We start from the raw sequence: 15636 nt of genomic DNA on the forward strand, positions 1-15636 counted from the left end.
AACTAATTTACTACGTTTTCAATCTATCCAACCGCTTTGTATAATTCCTTCATTAACGATTCCAATTCTCTTCCTTTTATTCCCTTTTCCATTTATGTTTCCATTTTGTACACTACTGCCATCTATCGGGATTGGTTCGACTTCCTTAATCCTAGGCAGCTTCAGAACTCGAAATGTGTCTCCGCTATATTCATTAAAGTTATTGTCTTTTCCTTTGTCAATATAAAACCGAGATCTGTTATCTTTATTTTTTGGCAATTCGTTGGCAATTAACTCACGAGATGGCGTTATACGTTTGTTGGTCAAACGACTTTGTCGTCTTGCTTCTAAGAATTGTTGCACTTGAGGATTAAAAGTTAATACTTTTTCATGGTTTAAATTCGTGGGCAGTATGATTGTTGATAGTTTCTTTGAAAAATCTGAAATGTTTCCGTAGTTTGTAATATTTTTTACTTCGATTGGAGTAGATTGTGGATTATCCTGAAACAAAGTCAAAATTATTGATATTTAAAAAGTTATTATTTACGCGGCTTTGTCTGAGTTTTAAAACTCTTTTGTCTCATAGTTGTTGTATTATGCCGTGTTGCGCTACTTCCTTCCTTAGCCAACGTTTTAGACAGCATTACAGTGTTCATCATCAGGGCAGATATATGTGCCCTGACACATATCTCTCCTAATAATGCCCCAAAAATAAATAAATCACTACACTACTTTTGACAGTGAAAATTTCAAATAATACCTCGTTTGTCTCGTTGACAAAAATGGAAATGATTGATTACTCTGCTTAATTTTTATACATATTATACAATGACGTTACAGTATTACTTCATTGATATTATCTCAAAATCTAGACAGTTTTTCTTACGGCATATTTTGTGAGCAAATGAGTTTTGTGTCCGGGGTTGGATCCGATTGGAATCATGTTTTTGAACTCTTCCACGTCCATGTACTTCCCCAAGATGTTGAGCGCTATCGTCACGTCCTCCTGTGAAAAAATAGAAACATAGAATTGTTTGTAACATTAACAATCAAGTAGTAGAAAAAAAACTTGAACTACATGACAGCGTGACAGCTTGACAACATCAAAATGGCAACATGACAGCACGATAGCATGACAGAGTGGTAAATATTTATAAAATATTATTATACATTTATATATTTGTTAATTAAATTATTTTAAAAAAAGAACGGGATGACTGGATGGCAGGATGACCAGATGACTAGATGTCCAGATGTCACAGTGAATGGATGACCAGGGCCGGCCCTGGGCGAAACGACGCCTGGTGTAAAATTTCGAAGCCCCTTGTCAAACCCAGTCGAGTGATACCTGGGTAGGTGATCACTGTAATTAATAATATTCGGACGATTTGTATTTTTGTGTGGCGTTGTTTTTGTTAAACATAATCACGTTAGGCTTTAGGTACGCCTTGGCGCCTTGACAATTCGGCGCCCGGAACTGACCGCTCAAATTGCGCCCGCACATGGCCAGCCCTGAGGATGACAGTACGACTTGGTGACAGGGTGACAGGATGACAACATGACAAGAGGATAAGAGGGTGACAGGGTGACCGGGTGACCGGATGACTGAAAGACAGTATGACAACATGAAACCTTGCCCACCTGTCCATGTCTGATCATGTGCTCGGTGACATCAGCCCCGAGAAGTTCCTCCATCTCGGTCATCCTGATGTTGCGGAACCTGCCGATTATCCAGAGCAGCAGCGCGGTGCTGGCCAGCCCCCAGAAGGTCAGGCAGACCACCGTAAGAGTTTGGACTCCTAGCAGGTACCAGCCACAACCTGGAATAAGGTCAAACAATATGTCCACCAGTTGACAGTCCTGCCACTGAGAGCTGTGTTCCACTTCTTCAGTTGCAACCTACTCCGGTTAACACATAAAAAAATTAAATCCTCCTCAAGACAGTATTTTTAGCTTTATCAAATGGGATACATTGTACGAGTAATTCAAAGTTTTATATTTCGTATCTGTGTTTTCTCCAATAAAATTTAAATAAAACAATTGTGAAGAAAATATTAAAGTGTTTATATAAAGAAATGATTTTTCTCTCACCTTTGAATAAACCACATCTTCCACGAGTCGTATCCAGAGGTGTAGGATTGTCGGCGAATAAGCCCACCGCTAACACACCTGGAGAAAAGAACAGATTATTCATTATATATATTTTAATGTAATACCTATAAGTAATATAGATACATAAATACATAACAATATTACATTTTAAATCATCATTGGTTATGTATACTATATTATCAGAAAAGCAGAGTTCTTGTGCCTGATAAGGGAGCCACGATTCTTACATAGCTTTTATGTTGTAATAATATTTTTGTATAGAATATAGATTTATCAATGTAATGTTTAATTTTAAAAAAATTGTTTAATTTATTTGTTCTGATTGGTTGACAACGAAAAAGCGCAGTTCAGAAGGGAGATTATTGTAGTTTTTTATGTCTTGCTAAATATTTTTTTCACATTTAAAATATTTCTTAAACTAACAAATATATATATATATATATATCCTGATTCTCTACAGTAATATATACAGTAATAGCCTTAATTTTCTATTTTTTAAGGAAATAGTGTCTCTTTCCCTTACGTATAGACGACCGTGAGGTAGAGTTCCGAGATAGGTATCAAAATACGCGTCCAGACAAATTGAACAATAACAACAGATAAATTGCTGTTTCAGTGACGTTTCAAATCAATCATCCCATGAATCAATACAAAATCCAAAGAGCATGTGTTGCGTAGGTACTGTAGGTAGGTACCTTAGGTGGGTACTGAAGGTAGGTACTGTATATGCATCACATATTATTTACCTATCAGTTGCGGGTAAACAGCTAATTGTAGGCACACGCGTGTTGTTTAAGGCGATGCACTACGTCGTGTAATATTTCAAATTGAGCCGCTATCAATAACAACCCTTACGTAGATGGAGATAAGGTTTAAATTCCCGCTTAACACCATCCGCCTGTTTCGATTTATGCAAGAAAAAAACATGGTCCAAAAGTGCCTTTTTATTTTATTTTATGGATGTTCAGGGATAAATATTAAATTTTTTCTCGATCATTTTATAAATAACTTAATTTTCCACATTATATAATAAAATCATAACCGAAAATGGGTTCGTGAGTAGGAGATTTTGAACTTTAAATCAGTTTTCATAGGCCTTTACATTATTTTTTTCTGGGCTTATAAAAAGACTTATCTAAAAAATACTCGATAATTTCAAAGGCCAAGATGTATTCTACTCGCAGTATTTAATTAAAGCATCTGAAACATTTGTAGGCGACCAAATTTTCAAACCAAAAACACATGATTTTGCATTACTACGTATCGCATCGCCTTAATTCAAATTCAAACATACATATATGTATACATTTGTTGGCACACACTCCTTGCCTCGTCCACATTAAACACCATATCACACGTTTTTCTGCTCGACATTTTAAATCAATTCATTTTTACCATTTAGATACCTGCAAGTTAGTTAGTTAACAGGCAAAAATCGTAATTACGAATAATTTTTATTTCTTACTATTGTACGACATTAATTTATTATCCATTTGCAATACAAGATTTATTATTTTAAGAGGGTATTTCACTATCCTCTTTATAGCTTATCCATAGGATAGCGTATAATTTCGATTTATAATTTATTTATTTATAAAGTTCGAGTAGGTGCCATTCTGTACTTAAATCTTAATTATGATGGCTGTATAAAGGATATGTTAGATTTCTACAATAACGATTAACGACTTATTCCACATTAGCAGGACGCGTACAAATGCTGGTGTCATGGATCCAATCAGAAGAATGTGCGAATCACTTAATCAGAATCAAAACCTCAAGGACTCTGACTTATTTTTTGATACACGCACTACTTTTAGTAGAAAAATGAAGACTGTTTTCCTACAAAGTTCAAAGTAAACAACTTATACATACTTCGTTTAAATATATATATTTTTTTAATTTCTGCTTAACATTGTTTATATATTTATATATATTTTTGTTTTACCCTCTAAATTTTTTCAAAAATAATTTGTAAATTCTTAAAAGGATATTGCGCATTTCTTTCATATCTCTATTTGTAAAATAATATTCTTATGTATATATTTTTCCCCTATTTATAAGTCAAAATATTTGTATATGTTTTTAACTGATGTTTAAGTCAATTCGTGAGAAATAGTTTGGATGCAGGTGAATTCTCTAGTTGATGTTTTGTATATTCTTGTCAATAGATATCTGTATCTGTTTTTTCTCCTAAATAAAAAATAAAAAAAAATAAATAAAAAAATTAAAATAAATAAAAAAAGAGGGTGGTGAAATATCCCCTAACATTCTTCATTTGAGAAGGTAAACAAAATGTTTTAAGATATAAGAGGAATTCTTAAATGTATCTACTGTTTTAGAAATTCCATTCAATAACACCATTCTACTTGTGATGCTCGAATATCTGTGAATATCTCGATGTGCTGGATATCTGTTCCGCCGGGAGATATCTTGAGCAAGTCGTGGTGAATTGCATTTCAAGAGGAATAAGCTATCAACACAGTTACGCACTATATTCAAAGCAAGTATCGCAAAATGTTTAGAAAGCGTGGTTGCTAGGCTAAATTTATTTATTCGTTGCCTCGGGAAAATTCCGTAGATAAATAAAAATAGTTCAAACTTTTGACATTTAACGGCACATAGCACTCTCTTTAGGGTGAATTGCCTAATACAAAAAAAAAAAAAAATCTTTTGACATTTACCACGCAATCTGAAGGCAGTATGCTACACTAGCGCCTCCTAGCGGCGCGAGTTCGGCGGGTTGGTTTTAATGCATACATCAAACAATATTTATGTAAATACCGCACAGAGTCTCAACAGTCCCAACTGCTCCCAACCGCCTTGAGCCAGTGAGACTATGGCATCCCCAATTGAGGTATGCTGTGAAGCTGAAGGTAGTGGTAAGGGGAAGGATATAAGGAAGAGGAATGTGATGGAGTACCTGGCTATAATATACCTACGTGTAAAAGCCTTCAAGGTGTGAATAAATAAATAATTATATAAAGATAAATAATGAGTTACGAAAATAATGATGTTTGCTGCTTACCCCATATACCGCAGAATCCATGTACTGAGGAGGCACCGACTGGATCATCCACTTTCATCATGTCCACCAGCGGCATGGTGAGGCAAGCTATAGCTCCTCCTATCACCCCTATCAACAGGGACTCCCACGCGTGGTACAGGAAGCACCCGGCTAAAACACCATTTATTGCTTATGCTTAAACTATCGAAATATATGTTAAACCTGGATCGAAGTCACTTTACCGAATGCGACGACTTTCATATACCATTTTTATATACTCGTATGTTAAACATGGATCGAAGTCACTTTACAAAATGGGGGGACTTTCATATACCATTTTTATATACTCATATGTTAAACATGGATCGAAGTCACTTTACAAAATGGGGCGACTTTCATATACCATTTTTATATACTCATATGTTAAACATGGATCGAAGTCACTTTACAAAATGGGGCGACCATAGACATATGAATATTAGTAGACCTGCCCTAAGTGATTAAAAGCGTATTATTCCCCACTCCCCATACCGGTTCCATTGGAGCCGGCTGGGCTCGCGTATGGCTTCCCGTGAATCTTGAGAATGTGACGTCATCATTCTTGTTCGAACTAGCGTCGAGCTATGGTCGAGGCATTTTATGAAATAACACGGCAAAATAGTGGCTTGTGCCATGAAAACTTGTAAAAATAGATGTGAAAAAGAGAATAAACCCAATTGTCGTATTACATTCGATATGTATGCATCATTTTAAGCTTATTCACATCGTATAATATGAATCAGTTGTAGAAACATATACTACCTATCACATCGAGATACATCTGGTCGAATGTAGCGATTCTCAAGTGTGCGCATCGTTGTTACTGGGAAGTAAATTATGAACACTTATAAAAGTGTCTTAACTAAATACGTAAACAAAATATTCGACTCTGAAAATAGAAGAATTTTTTTTTGCCGTATTTGGACTTCGCAAATTGTTCATAACGTGGCGAGTAATTTGCGCTCCCATGTAAAAATGTCTATTCATTCAAAAGCAGATTTTACTTTTAAGAACTAAATGGTGATATTATAATGCGAGATGCCTATATACTGTCAGATTGATTTATTGACGAATCACAGTCAGCTTTACCCCCTTCGTTCTTCAACAGTTGATTTTACCCCTCACCTTTAATTTCTAGTCTATATATTCATATGTCTGTGGGGGCGATTTTCATATACCATTTTTATATACTCGTATGTTAAACACGGATCGAAGTCACTTTACGGAATGGGGCGACTTTCATATACCAGTTTTTATATATGTTAAACATTGATCAATGTCACTTCACGGAATGGGGCGACTTTCATATACCATTTTATAAGCTAGCTAGCTGACGTGTACCCGGTGTTGCTCGGGGATTATGAATGTTTTGACGTTGTCAATTCGAGTGTACCTGAAATTTGGGTTCATTTTTAAGGTTACAATAAATATTATCGTAACAATAGAAAAAGTAAGTATTTGTTTTACTTAATCGTGCCATGTCTGTGTTGGGTGTCCTCGACTTCTTCTATCTTTCACTTTCACGTTATACATTCTCTTTTCACCCCTTTCTTACTTCATCACTTACGCCATATTTTACCACACTTAAGTATTTGAATAATTTGATCCTGCCGTATCTTCCTCAGGCGTTCCCGCCTTTTTCTACCATTCTAATTCTAACCACCCTCTAAATACTCTTGACACTAATAAGAACAAACTTTGATATTTTCGGTGAATTATTCAATTCGTAAAAACACAAAGTTCTTTTCTATTCTATTTTTATTAATAGATGTTTTTTGGTTTAACCAAAGATATAAGATATCAGTCAAACCCTCATATGATGATTGAACCTCCCCTCCCAGAGACAAGAGCCAACCGCGCTAACAACTGAGCCAAATCCCGATTGGGATTGGGATTAGGACCGACATTTATTTCGTACATTAACTGCTGTAATGTTACCCAATTACAGAGACATGCGTATGTCAGAGTGTTTATGCGTGAATTCCACCGAAGGTTGATAGAATGCATTGTCGCCGACAATGAGTCTATCTGCGATTGGATATCGGGAGGTGAGTTAATTCCCACTTTCAAGGTATGCATTCACGAAAACCAAATCTAAATTCAATTATATCTATTTAAAAACAGTTTCACAAGCCAACCATCATAGCTAGAAACCAATTAATTTCACACTCATTTTCAAAACGTGCTATTAACTTCCCTCTGAAAAAAATTAAGCAAAAATTGGACAATGCTGGTGGCAAGAATTTTGCAAATATCATTCTTACGTTCAACGTTCAACAGCTCGGAATGACTTTCCTCTCTCCCACTGTAGGTACGGGTCTCTTCAAGGCAAGTTAACTCATTACATTCCTAAAAAAGGCTCTCCACACAGCATACTCAAAGATGATAAATATACCTAGGCCTTCTTCATTAGAATTTAATTTATCCTTTACAATTTTCCATAGGACCCTGTGTAATATTATTTACAAAAATAAAATAAAACATTTTCAGAGGCAGACTTGGGACGGATGGATTCACAAAATTTAAACAATACATCAATTTAAAAGTTTATTTTTAAGTTCTGTGAGGGTTCTATTCAAGTTCTGTTATTATATCATTATTGGCCAATTATTTCACAAAAGTGAAATAATAACAGAACTTGAATAGATCCTTCACAGAACTTGAAAATTAGCATTGAAAATTGACGAATTATTCAAATTCTGTGAAACAACTCGTTTTTAGTATCTGTACGGAGGTAGTTTAAAGAATTCCCCAAACATTGCGAAATTAACAAAATAATGATAATGATAATTTCTATTTATTTACCTGTTATAGAAACAAGAGCTCCTAGCACACTGTTGATGAGGTCTATCAAGTCCAATTTTCCCTTGAAACGGGCCAAGGAGTAACTGCAAGCAATACAATTATAACGGCTGTTGGTATAGAGGCATTTTACTATGATATTATATGCAACACAAAACATTTTTCTATACTAACGGACCATTGTCAATTACAATTTATTACATATTACACGAAATTAATACAAGGAGAAATGTTACAATACAGGACAATCAAAAAAATTACAGCTACAACAAAAATGAGGCACAAAAGCAATAAAGATAATGTCAAGTCAAGACAGGAACAAGGTTTTGATAGAGTTCTCGACTTCTGTCACATCAATAAAAAATATTACTTGCGTAATGGCTGACAAAAAAACTCCGAATTCAATATAATGACGCCTGTAGAATCATATTTGGATACTGAAGATACAGCAGCGCAACGAAAATGTTCACGGAATTAGGACTGAATGGATTTTCCGGCCTGATGAGACACCGGGTCACTGGAGCCAGGATGCGGCTAATGGCCTCCGCCAACACGTTGGTGACCGCAGACTACCAGCACCAAGCGCCACTACTGAGTGAGCGCTGGGCCCAAGCCCACTCAAGACCACACCCTGAATAGTTGTCCTTATTTGTTAATTTATTATATCTATTATACAAAAAAATGTATATCTATATGGGACGTGTGGGATTGCACTAACCTCCCCACATTCTGGAATAAAATTATTATTATTACGAGTTGCATCAAAAAATTCTTGTCATTCTGGACATTGGTGAATAGTATCCATAATTTGTGGAATGTAGATTGAGGAAAAGAAAATAATTCTATGATAATAATTCAATGATAATCATTTTATGATAATCATTCAATGAAAATCTTTCTTTGATAATGATACCATGCTAATCATTTGAAGCCCAATTGGGCGTTAATGAATGATAAACAAAATTTTGATATATTTAATAACAATATTGCATATTTCAAGCCACTGTCTCGAATGTGTCGTCTGTATAATACACTTGAATGCGACCTTATAGATATATTCGCAAACAGTCTCTCATATCTAAAAAAACAAATTAACAATCTTCTACCATGATATGTTATGGAGAACAGTTAAAAGATATAATTGCTTTATTATTTTCTTCACTTTTCTTCCTTATTCTTTCTCTGTACATTTACTATATTTTATATTTCATATTTAATATTCATGTTTTATATTTCTTTTTAATTATTATTATTTATGTTTTTTTTCTTTCACTACTAGCATCTCCGCCAAATATCAACTAAACCTTGTTTACGCATGCTGTGAACATTTTTAATTGGGGTGTTAATATCTGTGCACATTCCCACGCAAATAATATAAATGTAATAATTGTTAACACTCTGTAAATGTTTTTAACAATAAATAAATAAAATTTTAAAAAATCGAAATCAAATTTGAGTTCATTGAATCAGATTTCACGCGGGAATAACGTACAGGCATCCGAAATTAGTATGTTTAATGCAAGTTTAAGTAAAATGTTTCTATAATAGTGATTTGTTTTTGGGGGTATTATGCCGTGTTGCGCTACCTCCTTATTTAGCCAACGTTTCGGACAATATTGCAGTTTCCATCATCAGGGTAGATATGTTTCTAGTTTTGTAAGTGTAAAATAGGAGTAAGTATTTCATAATAGAGCTAGAATTGAATTAGACAGATTTACACGAGATTTACAGGAGACTTACACGAGACCGAATATTCCACCTCCAAAGGACCCGATCATAGTCATAACAGCGGCTCTGGCTGCATACTGCCACTTGGCTCCGCTCACCTGGAAGCAATCATTAAATCATGTTATTTATATAGACATATATACCAGCTGATGTTTACCCGGCGTTACTCGTGGTCATAGAGCAAACTCTGAAGGTTGTGAATAATTTTTGCGTACTTCAATTCATCGTGCCATGTCTTTCTCAGGCGTCCTCGACTTCTTCTGTTAAGACGACATAAGACCCTTTGGCGGGGGTTTACTCGACGCTCACATTTTAATTATTTCTGATGAACGTATTACTAAAATCTCAAATGTTTCTAGAGGGGTTTTTTATTTATTTTTTATGTGACACCTCACAAGAGTGCCCCTGCCTGTGCAGTGTACAGACAGGGGAACTATGTCACCACCCGGTTGGGCGGCGTTGTGAGGCGGAATAAGGTAGGGGCTGTAGGAAGGGATTTGTTAATGCGGGCCTTGAAGAGGCTCGGATTATAGGAGGGAGGAAAAACAGATGCCGGTAGCTCGTCCACATACGAGCCGACTTACACAAAAACGAGTCGTAAAAACGGCCCGTTCTCATGAAGCCAACGTCAACCGTGAACGGGTGTTCAGTTCGTGTCCGCCGAGTTTCGCGCACGTGCACCGGTGCATCAGGAATCAATGCTGCTAGCTCCTTGGAGCAGGCTCCATTGAAATACCTGTAGAATAGACACAGCATGCCTACATTGCATCTATGCATTAGAGAAGGCAATCGGTCTGTTAACAACGGATTGTCAATCAGACGGATCGCTCTCCTTTGCACAGATTCAAGCAGGTTTATTAAGTATTTTGGGGCACCAGCCCAAAGGTGGCTCCCAAATTCAATAGTTGGGTGGACTTGACAGGGTCAGCAGCTGGTCACTGTTGAAGAATCTCCTAGCGCTGTACAAGACGCCCAACTTTTTGGAGGCCTGATTTACTCGGGCTTCTATGGATCCCTGATACTTGAGCCGGTCCGATATAGTAACTCCAAGCATTTCAATGGAGTCTTTATTGGGAAGAGTGCTCCCATCAAGGGATCCCTACAGACGTAAGTTATTTATATTTAAGAATACAGTGGTGCCTCACACAACGAACTTAATTCGTTCCAGGAGCAAGTTCGTTATGCGAAAAGTTCGTTATGTGAAACGCGTTTTCCCATAACAATACATGTTAAAAAAAATAATTCGTTCTGTAGCATAAAATATGGTAAGATGACATAAAAAAAAGATAAATTTTTTGTTATTATTTTTATTTAGATACATCTAAAAACATAATGAAAAAAACACACATTTTTTAATTTTAAGAAATAATCGAATCTTGCACATCTTCATCCATTTTCCGCCGATGGTGCAGTGAAAAACCTGGCCAAACTCTTTGACGAGGTCACACTGTTTTACCCCACATTCACTCCTTCTAATTATTTCCTGTTTCATTTCAAGAGAAATCACCTTCCTGCTTTTTTTAGAACCTATCATATAAAAAAATGTTGAGTTTATCTTAAAAGGACGACTGCCGTGATACGTGTGCGATTTAATTCGTAATGAAGAACGATTGCTGCGATACGTGCGTAAGTTAAGCGTACTACGCAGTGACTAACGAGTCTAACGACTGCCTGCGCGGGAGGATGCAATTAATCGGCAGTGATCGTAGAAGATCGGGCGACTTCGTTGTGTGAAGCGAAGTTCGTTGTGTGAAGCGAAGTTCGTTGTATGAATCGTGAAATGAACGAAAAGGAAGTTCGTTGTGTGCAGCATTCGCTGTGCGAGGCGTTCGTTGGGTGAGGCACCACTGTAATAAAAACAGGACCTTACCATTAAAATATTTCAAGTAAAATGGTTTGAAAATTTTATAAAACGTCTTGGAATTATAAAATTAGCGGTAAGCATCAGATTTTATTTTTTTATACGATGAATTGGTAACTTCCCGAGAGATCCCTCTAGAAACAATTTAGATTTTAGTGATACGTTTATCAGAAATAATTAAAATAAACTCCACGGAAAGATCGATTTTGTAGGCCTGCTAGGGCAAAGTCGACCGTAGGTACATCCATTGCGCCGGGCCGCGCGCCCAATATTGCTTAAACACGACGTCATCACTTATGTCGTTAAGATTTTCACTATATTTTAGAGATTTGTTAAGGCGAATTCAACCGTAGGTCTGTCCAATACACCAGGGCCGCGCGTCGCATATTTTTGTACATGGCTTCTTCGCTTACGTCGTTAAGATTCTGATTTTGTTTTAGGGTATTGTCCTGTCTTAAGGGATGTTGTGAAGTTAAGCTACAGGCTACAGGGTTTTCCAATAAGAGGTGTTATTTTGATATTCAATCGTAAAAGATCAATGGTTTCGTTGTGTGTGGCACATAGCGCCGTCTTGTTGAAAAAAAACGTTTTCCTGATCAATACCATCCAATTCCAACCATAAAAAATCATTAATCATCTCTCGATAGCGCAATCCATTCACCGTAACTGTTGCTCCAGCCTCATTTTCGAAAAATTAAGGTCCAATGACTCCGCCGGACCATAAACCGCAACAAAGAGTCACACGTTGAAGATAGAGAGGCTTTTTAACAATAACTCTTGGGTTTTCCGAGCCCCAGATGCGACAATTTTGCTTGTTGACGAAGTCACCAAGGTCGAAATGGGCCTCATCACTCAAGATGATTTGCATTTGATTCACTCAAGTGAATTTTAATAATTTCAATGCATTGTTGAACCGTTTATCGTTCCATTTTAATTAATGGCGTAGTTTCTACTTGTCAAATGTAACATCTACTGAAATAGCGGGCTATTCAAAATAACACCTCTTATTGGAAAACCCTTTACTATGCGGTATTCACATTAAAAAAAAAACAATTCAATGATTTCGATTGAATAAGAATAACTGTAGTCTGCGGAGACCTACGTACGTTCAATCAGCAACCATCCCAAAATAGCCTATGAAACACTCCCTGAAATTGATTTACAAAACTAAGGACCTAAAGATAGTACACTCTTCTAGGGCCCATAGATTCACAGTGGCGTTCATAAAATAATCAAATTATAAATGGGCAATTTATTTTCTTGACAAATTTGTTCGTCTAAGTAATAATTCACAAGTAACCCACAAAGATAATTTTTAACCTAATTAATTGTCTGATAAAATTTGAAATTCATTCTAAATTTGGAAATGAAAAAAAAGCATTCCTTGATAAAACAGAAGAATGATGCAGATAACATCTTTGAAATGTGATATGGAGTCATACAAAAAAAAAGCATTGAAACCTCACTTATTTTAAATAGGTTTTTTTATCAATTTCCAAAAGTGTTCTGATTTATCCGGTTACCGAAAAAATGCACCTTATCTTCTCTACTAAATAGTTTTCAACAAAGTCGCTATTCGCGTCTGTATGTTTGTACGCTTAGTTCTTCTAAACTACGCAACATATTAAAAAAAAAAAATCACTATCATTTAGATAATTTCTTTCGGAAGATTTTTGTATTTAAAACATGATATTATAATTGAAAAAAAGTAGAGAAAAGTCTATGTTTTGTAACCAAGTCGTAAAAAATATATTTTCGGGCGATTACATTGCTAACGCTGGCTAAACCTTATGAGATACATCACAATAATGTACTACAGAATTGTATATCTTAAAAAGGTTTACAGAAAAATGCATCACAGTATAAGTCTATCTCTTAAGGATAACCCCCAGCAACGCCGGGTACACTAGTAAAAGATTAAAGACAAATTTAATTAAAAAAAGGAGGGCGCTGCAATCACAACACCAAAGTGGTTTAGAGGATGTAATTTTATCCTACAAGTTAATGTTTTTCATGTATCGTATAAGGTATTCAGTAAGGTAGTCAGAAATGTTTCGTATTTTCAGAAAGAAGATTTACATAATTATGATAAAAATTTTAATTTAAAATGTAATTTTAAATTAAAATTTGTTATTTTAAACGCTACCGTTTTACTGGTTGTGGTAGACATTCGAGTAGAAGAATAATTCACGTTTATGTAAAATCTCTTTTTTTAATTACATGAAGGTTAGGTTTGTGCGTCTTGGTGACATTGGATGCCTGAAAATCATCATAGTTGAGGAACAGCTATTTGTCTTGATTAGGTACCCCCATTGTTTTAGCTAAAAGTGTCAACAAAGTGCAAACGTTAATCAAATATTCGAAAAAATTGACAATATTTAGATAGGTACCTACTTACGTTTTTTTTTATATTCAAAATTATAATTTTTAATTTTTTAAGTTCATCAAAAAATATTTGTTGTTTTTGGAAAAATTCGCAAAGTAAGTCCCGAAATTAATTAAAAATACGTTTTGTTATGTTATTTTATATGTTATAGGTATGAAAAAATCACATTGTATCTTTAAATGCAACTTAAGCATCTGTCGAAAGATTTTTGCTCTATTTCTAACGAGTCGGGTTTTATTAAATATTTTCACCATTTTCGCTTAATTATTATCGTTCTTTAATATTACCGCTCCCTCTAACACTCGAATTTATATATCTGCCTTTCAGACCATCTTTGAGTGCTTACTACGGAGCCAAATCCTAATTGGATGGTACCGAGATTAATTTCGCATATTTACTGCTGAAATATTTTATAACGTTATCCAATTTAGAGAAATGTGTGTGTGTGCGTAAGTTCCACCAAAATTGATAGAACGCAGTGTCATCAACAACGAATCTATCTGTCGAATTTCAGCTCGATTGGATTCCGGGAAGTGGGTTGATTTCCACTTGAAATTGAAATTAAAATAGATGTATTAATAGCAAGAAAAACTCATCATTCTATATCGTACGACTCTGTGCTCAACCATTTCCAATAATGTCCAGAGTTCAATCCACGGCACACCCGCGGTTAGTCGATTGGTCTTCATCAGACTTCGGGTCTCGCGATGTGATAGCGTGACCGTCAAATTACCCAAACCACCGGTGAATCGAGGCCAGCCCGGTCAAATGGGATACAAACTGCTGATAATCAAATGTCGTGCCAAGTGGGCGGCAGGGAGGGGTGAGGTTAAAAACTACGGCACGGAATCGCAAGTCCCTGAATAAGGCATGAACTTAAGGTCGATAATGCGGGAGAAGTTTCCGCATAGGATTATTTATGTATGATGGCGATGGAGTCATCAGACGTCATCGTGACTTGAAGAATTAGACTTGGCAGAGGTTTCTTTGATAGCCTGTATTGTGCCTGCTTATATAGCTCATACTTGGCTCGTTGTGTTCTGTGCACTTGTTATTGTACTAAAAAATAAACAAAAACACCACGTACCTATGAATCAACACAATTTATTAATATTGTTTAAACGATAGAAATTGGGTAGTACCCAAAACCCTAAAATGAATTATTGGACAATTAATACACTTCATTATAGTTACGTTTTATAAATTTTAAAATGGGTATTCCAGCAATTATGTTGAACTAAACCACTCTGTTAAATTATATAAATATGCTAAAATTGTCAGACAGAAGAATTTTCACTGACTTGGTATTTCTATACAAAATTCTAAATGATTTAGTCGATAGTCCGGTATTGCTAGAATTGATAAGCTTTCGGATTCAACAACGTAATACTAGAAGTCAGGATTTGTTTCAGTGCAGAAATTCTGGGACTAACTACCATATGTATTCCTCTTTTCCCAGAATACTAATGCAGTGAAACAATTATACTAAGTTAGTGGACATCCTCAATTTATGTTTAAACAAATATAAAATGTTATAAATGAAGCAATTCAATTTTTTTTAATACTTAAAAAAAACTCTACTTTCCCAACAAAATTGCTTTTTAAAATGTTTCCAGTACCAAATATTGATGATATATTTAAGCAAACTTCAATTATAAAAATGTGTAAAGAAAAAAATAACACAGAATATCAAGAATTTTACAAACTGATGAGAAATGGAAATCA

The 15636-nt window shown here is 35.4% G+C and overlaps 1 protein-coding gene across 1 annotated transcript in view; it reads right to left on the bottom strand.

Annotated features, from left to right (window-relative positions):
• Positions 1-847: 847 nt before the first annotated feature.
• Amt (Ammonium transporter) overlaps positions 848-15636 on the bottom strand; it is a 48693-nt gene continuing 33904 nt past the window's right edge. The window contains exons 7-12 of the mRNA XM_089648318.1: positions 9677-9762; positions 7940-8022; positions 5117-5266; positions 2071-2148; positions 1621-1799; positions 848-985 (exon numbers count right to left, since the gene is read on the bottom strand). Of these exons, the coding sequence (XP_089504444.1) occupies positions 848-985; positions 1621-1799; positions 2071-2148; positions 5117-5266; positions 7940-8022; positions 9677-9762 (714 nt within the window). The remainder of the gene's footprint in view (positions 986-1620; positions 1800-2070; positions 2149-5116; positions 5267-7939; positions 8023-9676; positions 9763-15636) is intronic.

Source organism: Hesperophylax consimilis, chromosome 27 (assembly GCF_061612785.1).
Source record: "Hesperophylax consimilis isolate HC1 chromosome 27, BYU_Hcon_1.0, whole genome shotgun sequence".
NCBI classification, from domain to species: Eukaryota; Metazoa; Arthropoda; class Insecta; order Trichoptera; family Limnephilidae; genus Hesperophylax; species Hesperophylax consimilis.